The sequence below is a fragment of the Megachile rotundata genome, chromosome 13 (genome assembly GCF_050947335.1).
Source record: "Megachile rotundata isolate GNS110a chromosome 13, iyMegRotu1, whole genome shotgun sequence".
In the NCBI taxonomy this organism is placed as follows: domain Eukaryota; kingdom Metazoa; phylum Arthropoda; class Insecta; order Hymenoptera; family Megachilidae; genus Megachile; species Megachile rotundata.
Window position 1 is genome coordinate 16,300,499 of NC_134995.1, and position 8,205 is coordinate 16,308,703.

Genomic DNA, 8,205 nt, shown 5'->3' on the forward strand with positions numbered 1-8,205 from the left:
GTAAGGGGAAATAGGCGCCGGTTAACGCGTAATCGTCTCGGCAGACGATTTAGTCGCGTTTCCATCGTTAGTTCGATACGCTACGCGAAACGGGAGAAAACGAAAGAGCGCGAGGATGCAATTTCTGCTGGTTGTTGTTCTCGCGTTGTCCGTTGCGCGGCTGATCGGATCATCGAGCTGGCGCTACGAATCGGGAGCGTGCGAAAAATTGGTCAGGTAAGTCGGTAACGCGACCTAAGGACGCGATCGATCGGAAATTCCGTTTCTTTTCGGCCTCGAAACTAATCGAACGTTCTCAGTTACACGGCGAGCCGTTACGTTCCATACCAAGAGACGTACCGGGTCAGCAAATGGGGAATATTTTACCAGACAAAAGTACGATGGAATTACAAGAAAGAGGTAAATATATTCGACTGGTCTTTCTACCGTCTACCGATGCCGTTCGGATCAAAGTCGTTATCGGATTAACAACCGTTTCAGTATTATACCGCCTATGGCAAGAAGAAGGTTTGTTGCGAGAACTACCGAATGACCGATGCGGGCGATTGCGAACCAATTTGCGATCCTGATTGCGTCAATGGCCAATGCATCGAACCCGACACGTGCCTGTGTTTCGTCGATTATACGCGCTCCGAGACACGAGATCACGTTTGCGAACCGATTTGTACCAACTGCGTTCACGGAACCTGTAAAGAACCGAACGTTTGCGTTTGCGACGATGGATACAAGATGAACGAGAACGGGACTATCTGCGAGCCGATTTGCAACGTCGACTGCGAAAAGGGCCACGCCTTTTGCTCGGCTCCACACGTCTGCACCTGTCACACCGGTTACACCCCTATCTCTGAATACGTATTATCGGAGGACGAAGTGCGTATTCGTGAATTCTAATACTTTTCTTCTTTCTTACAAATTCGAACGTAGTTGTATACGTCGACTGGTAGCGAATATAAGTATATTAGTTCGGTGGAAATCGAATTTTTTCTTCTTTCTTTCCAAAGATATGTAAACCGATATGCGACGTCGAGTGCACGAACGGTGACTGCGTCGAGCCAAACGTTTGCGCCTGTCACGACGGCTACGAACCGAATCCTCGCGACAAATTCTCTTGCGAGCCCCGATGCGAGAACGGTTGTTCGTTCGGTACTTGTACGGCGCCGAACGTCTGTATCTGCGAGCCGGGTTACCGTTTGAACAACCAATCGCGGGAGAACGTCTGCGAACCGATCTGCAGCGAACCTTGCACGATGGGTAGATGCGTAGCACCCGAGACATGCAGTTGCGTCGACGGTTACGGTCTACTTGGTCGATCGAAGTACGCGTGCGAGCCGATTTGCGAGAAGGCTTGCGTCAACGGAACCTGTACTGCTCCCGAAGTATGCACGTGCCACGAGGGTTACCGATCCACCGGAGACGAGGCGACTAAACACGTCTGCGAACCTTACTGCCACACCCCCTGTCAACCGTACGGATGGTGCACGGCACCCGATACCTGCATCTGTTTCGACGGCTATCGACTCAAGCGCGACCATCTCGATTCGCAACAAGTAAGTCGTTCCTTTTCTTCTCTTCGAACGAACAGACGGGAATTTACTTCGATTCGGGAATCGGTATCTGTCGATAGTATACTATATCGTAACGAGTTAAACGTATTATTTTCTCGACAAGTTCCGTTACTTCGCTTCGACGTCAGCCTGCGAACCGATCTGCGAGCAAACCTGCGTGCACGGTTATTGCAGCGAACCAGGGGTCTGTACTTGCCTGCCAGGTTACACGGAAACCGAATACGACACGAACGTTTGCCAACCGGTCTGCGAAGAAAACTGCTTGAACGGTTACTGCAGCGATCCAAACGTATGCACTTGTGACCCAGGTTATCGAGCCCTGAACGAAACTTCGAACCATTGTGTACCCGTTTGCGAAATTCCTTGCGGGAATGGCACTTGCGACGCGCCTAACCATTGCAGCTGCAACACGGGCTATCAACTCGGTTCGGAAAATTTCTTTCTCGACTACGATTACTCGTTGGACACGAGCGTTGCTTGCAAACCCGTTTGCGAGAAACCTTGCGTGAACGGTTATTGCGCTGCTCCGAACATTTGCAGATGCAACTCGGGTTACTTATCGACCGCCGTCTGGAATATCTGTCAGCCGAACTGCGAGCTACCTTGCGTGAACGGTTACTGTGCCAGGCCGAACGAATGCGAATGCATGCCAGGGTACGAATCGTCGAACAACGATTCCAACGTCTGCGAACCGATCTGCGAGCACGCCTGCATAAACGCGTACTGCAGTGCACCGAACGAGTGCACCTGCAACGAAGGCTACGGTTTACCGGCTATTCGGCCAGTGTGCGATACGACGATCGAGGAATCCTGCGCTAACGCGACTTCGAGCGCGTTCGCCTGTGAGGCCATCTGCGACTTGGACTGCGGAAACGGTAGCTGCACCTCTCCGAACACGTGTACCTGTTTAGAGGGTTACGAAAACGATGCCAATGGAAGTTGCATACCTTCCTGCACCGGCTGCGAAAACGGAAGCTGCGTTGCGCCCGAAAGCTGCGAGTGCGAGCAAGGTTACGCGTTAACGAACATAGGGAATCGGAGCGTCTGCGAACCGTTCTGCGAACGATGTTCGAACGGGAAATGCGTGGCACCGGCCGACTGCCGATGCGAGCCCGGTTTTCTCAAAGAGATCGTCGTCAATACGCTGGAAAACGATGCCGACGAGGAGTGCGTCGCCGCTTGCGCGACAAACTGTTCCGGACACGGATCCTGCATCGTTACCGACAGAACTTGCGATTGTTATTACGGCTGGCACGGTACGGACTGCGAGGAACCGCTTTTCTGTATTCTACCAGTCGATCGCGGAATCGACCACTCGAACGCGTGAGTATCGATCTCTCACGGCAATTTATAAAATAGATAAAATAGATCTATAAACCTTTATAAAATAGATCCCGTTCTCTTTCTCGTAGGTCGAATATCGTACACCGTGCTAACGAAACGATCGATTACGTGCTTGCGAACAGCCCGCTATGCAACTACAGCTGTTTCGACGAAATCGGTAACGAGAGTTCGTGTTATAGAACATATAGCGACGATAACGCGGGAAACGACACGATCACGTGTCTGATCAGCACAGGTAACTGTTCCTTGCGTAACTCGAACGTAAGTTATATCTTAAGACGCGATCGTTCTTTTCGCAGGTTTCAATTGTCGTACGGTACCCGCGGAATATACGAGGACAAGAAATTATATTATTACGATGGGAACAGCAGGAATAATGACCGTTACGACGGCCAGCGTTGCAGCGATTTATTTGCTAATACGAAAACGCAGCAAACGAAGATTTTCGCTGCGTGATTAGCGACTATAAGTATCGCGAATATAAGCTTCGTTAGAACGTGTGTATCAACGTATGAAAAATATGAAGTAGATAGTAGCGACAAGCGGACTGTAAACTCTTCGGAATAGTCTATAATAGACGAATAGACGTTAATCTCCGTCGTACTCTTACCCTTTATCAGTAACGAATGCTACAATCGTTAATAGAATGTCGCGATTTAGCAGTACATACGTATGTAAGAAAAAAAATATGAATATAACTGTAATTAAATGATATTATCATGGTAAATATTTATTATTATTTACCGTGTCCAGAAACACGGTCTCCTATCGACCTCGACAAGAATAAAACGAACGAAATGGTTCGTTGCGTTACGTAGGGAAAAGTTTACGTAAAGAAAGACTGTACGAATTAAGCCAGCAATCGCGGAACTCCGTACACCGTGCACCGAAAATCTGATATCTAGTATACATCGTTCAACGAGCAAATAAATAAGTTACGCGTGTGCGCGTAATACGTATCGTTGGGTGAATCCCCAGGAAAGATGCTTCATATTTTCATGATATCGAACATCCTGTCTAGATTGGATAACGCGAAAAGCAGAACTGGCGGGGTCAGATATCTAAACAAAACGATGCGCCTAATTCAGTCATCGGTCGAAACGTTCCGGAGCGAACAACAACGTCATCGTCCGAGCGCAAACATCGAGAAAGAGAACGCGACCATGAGATCGATCGTCGGTTGCATCGTTTTTCTAAACGGTATTCTTTCGACGATAACGATCGGTAGTAGCGAACAGTCGAACTGCGATACGTATATCAGGTAACGATCACCTCTCCTTATATCTTTTCTTACGCGATTAACTACTTTTCGTGAATTTTCGCTATCCTTTTTAGCTTCGCTATTTTATACGAGTCGGGATTAATTCGAACGCCCGTGTTATTTTCAGTCAATTGGAACAAAGATACGTACCGTATACGGAAACCTACAGGAGTCGAAAGTGGGGAATCTTCTATACGATTAAGACTCGGCAAAACTATAAGATCGTAGTAAGACACGCAGTACAAATCATTCGAAACCGTTTTATAGACATTGACCTTCGTCTTGGATCAACGCAAAAGGAAAATTTTTTATTTGTCCACGGTCGTATCGCCCTTGGCTGAAATTACAACGATATTGTTAAAATTGTCTCGAAGCCACGTGCCCGATAAAGAATCGGTATCGCTGCGATGCGTCGATGTCGATGAAACGGGTATAAACGTTTTCGAACGTAAATCATTTTTCCGGTGTAAACCTGGCAATTTTTCAGTTCACCCCCACCTGGCGAACGGTAAAGCGTTGCTGCGACGGTTACGAAGAAACGGTGGACCACTCTTGTTCACCTATATGCTCGACGAACTGTACGCACGGTTATTGCAAAGCACCCGATAAGTGCAGTTGCAACGATGGCTATCGAGTAACTCACGACAATTTGTACTGCGAACCGATCTGCCACGGGCTGTGCACGGAAAGTAACCACGCACACTGCGAATCGCCGAATAGCTGCGTCTGCGATTCGGGTTACCGCTCGGCAACGGACATAACATTCCCCGACTCTCTTTGCGAACCGATCTGCGAGACAGCTTGCGTGAACGGCAAATGCATCGCGCCGAACGTTTGCTCCTGCGAGCATGGCTACGAGAACGTCGACGGCACCGGCTGCGTTCCGAAATGCGAACAAGGTTGTACCTTCGGCAGTTGCACCGCCCCGAACACTTGTACCTGCGATCCTGGTTACCGAATGAACGAACGGAACGTCTGCGAACCGATCTGCTCGGAACCCTGTCAAATGGGCGAATGCGTCGCGCCCGAAAGCTGCAGTTGCAACGACGGTTACGGCCTATTCAACTCCTCGATATACGTGTGCGAACCGATCTGCGAGAAAGCTTGCGTGAACGGCACGTGCACGGCCCCGGGGCTCTGCCTTTGCAACCAGGGTTATCGGTTTAACGGTCCGGAAGAGGAGAAACACGTTTGCGAACCTTTTTGCGTCACTCCCTGCGAGCCTTACGGAACGTGTGTCGCGCCAAACACTTGCGCTTGTTACGACGGGTATCGACCGATCGAGCCGATCCCCACCGACAATCAGGTGAGCATAAAACCGATAAACCGCAAAAGATCGATTGATATATTAAATCCCGTTGTTAGATACCTGACAACGCCACGAAGAAATACGCGTCGGCCTGCGAACCGATCTGCAATCGGGATTGCATCAACGGGAAATGCATCGAGCCAGACGTTTGTCGGTGCAAGCCAGGTTATCGGCCATCGACGAGCAACGATTCGAACGTATGCGAGCCTGTCTGCGACACATCCTGCGGACCGAACAGCACTTGTACCGAGCCCAACGTTTGCACCTGTGATCCAGGTTATCGACCAACGAACAACTACGTCGCGTACAATTGCGAGGAAATTTGCGAGACCTATTGCACTCCGAACAGTACCTGCGCCGCTCGCGATTTCTGCACTTGCAACGAAGGCTATCCGCAGCGACGCGCGCCAACGATCGTTTGCCAGCCGATCTGCTCGTCCTGCGACAACGGTAGCTGCATCGAGCCGAACGTGTGCCGATGTTTCGAAGGTTACGTTTTGACGAACGACAGCGTTTGCGTGCCGCGATGCGAACACGGTTGCGAAAACGGAGATTGCCTCGGACCGAACGAGTGTCGTTGTCACGATGGATTCTATATGTCTCGCGATAACGGCACCTGCGTGAAATCGTGCACGAGCGATTGCAACGGTCACGGTGTGTGCGAGGACGAGCAAAACGCATGTCGATGTTCGTACGGTTGGACAGGACCGAACTGCGATCAGCCTGCAATTTGTCTCGAAATTTTCGATTCCGACGACGCGAGCTTGGATCGGTAAGTATCGCGAATCGATTCTACGCTGGACGACGACGCGAAACGCTTTAGGTGCGAACTTGATATCGTGTCGTTCCCAGATTTACCGTTTACAACGAAACGAACGATACTCTGGCGGACGCTCGACAGCATGCACCGTACTGTCGTCGGTGCAACGCGGCAATAAGGAACAGAAGTTTATGCTTCGTCGTCCCTGCCGACAATGGTTCGTCGTCGATTGGTTGCTTCGTCGAAATAGGTACGTAGACTTATGTCGAGCGAACACGATCCCGGAAAATCCTTAACCTCTACGATCGTCCTTATCCCCGCGGAAAGCGTTCGTTATCCTAAATATCAAATTTTTCTCTTTTTTCAAGAATCACCGTGTCATCCGGTGTACGAAAGTAGCAGCAACTCGGTCTCGAGGATAGGTGGTACGGTAGCTGGGATCACGATGCTAATCGTGATCGGTGCAACAGCCTCGGTGTACTTTCTGATTCGCAGGCGCGCAAAGAAGAGAGTGCGAGAAGGTACGATTTCCCAGCGTGACGAGCGGCTGTCGCGAAAAATACATACATATAGCCGAGGAAAAGGCGGGGTGACCGGTGGAGAACTAGACGCGAGATAAACGTGGCGCCTCGCTTCCGCTTTCCGCTGCGACGCGAATACCAAAAGCTCGCGCGGAACGATAAGCCGAACAATTTCCTCGTTTAATTTTGCACGAAGATTCTAACGAACGATTTCGATTCGGAAATATCGCGCACATCCGTGGTATCCGTATTTTCCTCGTAGCAATACCGAAACGATAGTTCACATACGGGAAATAACGGTAGAAAATTTGGTTTTTCAGTCGTTGCCCAGAGCCAAGTTTTCCGAGGATCTATTTCTAACCAACCTTTACTGCCCGACGAGAACTCTTCTGTCCCTTGAATTTTACACGCCACTTCGAAACTGGAAGAAAGCACAGCGAGAAGGGTGAATTTTGTCCGAGTGTCGAGTACATAGTACACGCCAATCGGAGGTCTATCGGAGGTGTATCTATTCCAAGCGAATAGGAAACTAAGTATCTACGGACAAATATATTTTAGAGCGTGTACATCTTCTACATATGTATATTCTAGAAAACAGAGATCTCTAACGATAAGTATTTCAAGCGTCGAAGTCGTAACGAAATGTCTCTCGTTTATTCCGATGACGATACTCGTTTCCTATAGCAACGTCTAACGAAGCCAAATGACTTTTTCCGATACGATACGCAAACCTCCGTTACCCTCTTTTATCCCTACGATAAAGCATCGTTGCGATTTTTTGAAAAGACTTTCGCGTCACCGGAATGTGTACTCTTTCTCGCAAAACTGAACTATTTATGAATAAAAACAAACGCTTCGTTTTAATCTTTCCCATCGTTATCGGCAAAACACTCGAGTAAATCGTTCAGAACGTTGTTCGATTACCAGAAAATTCCGAGTTGTTTAACCTGTAAATACCTATATTCTGTAGGTATACGATCGAATCCGTATCCGAAACTCTGTCTCCCTAAGATCGCACACGTAGTAACTTAACACCTAGAAACGCTTCCGAATCTCTTTTCCAGCGGTCCACTTATGTACCAATCCGCTCCTCGAAACTAGAGTACTAGACTACACTTAGGTAGACTGAGGCCACTGGACGGCCTCTTCCGAAACAAGAACATGCTCGCGTCAACTCGGGTGAATTACCGATTCACCTAATCTAACCTGAGCCTCCGATTCGAAATAGAAATTTGTGTCGGTGGTTGGTAGGTAACCGAGAATCGAGAAAGGTAAGAAATAAACCGCGAGCGAGTAAAGTGCGAATATGGGTGATCCGAATCGACGATACTGGAGCATACTGGACGATAGTGGTCGGGACTCGATCCCAGGAGGAAGGGTGGACGGTAGGAAGGAAGGAAGGAAGGAAGGATGGATGGTTGGATGGGTGGGTGGAAGGGGCGAAC

At 49.0% G+C, this 8,205-nt stretch overlaps 1 protein-coding gene across 1 annotated transcript; it reads left to right on the plus strand.

Annotated features, from left to right (window-relative positions):
• Positions 1-68: 68 nt before the first annotated feature.
• On the plus strand, positions 69-7,624 carry LOC100879168 (uncharacterized). The gene is made up of 14 exons (XM_076539271.1): positions 69-216; positions 300-399; positions 481-870; positions 1,002-1,547; positions 1,669-2,888; positions 2,978-3,144; positions 3,209-3,368; positions 3,865-4,170; positions 4,298-4,397; positions 4,658-5,476; positions 5,536-6,251; positions 6,332-6,489; positions 6,608-6,760; positions 7,081-7,624. Exons 1-14 carry the CDS (start codon positions 116-118, stop codon positions 7,158-7,160), a joined length of 5,016 nt encoding a protein of 1,671 aa, XP_076395386.1. The 5' UTR covers positions 69-115; the 3' UTR covers positions 7,161-7,624.
• The last annotated feature ends 581 nt before the right edge of the window (positions 7,625-8,205 follow it).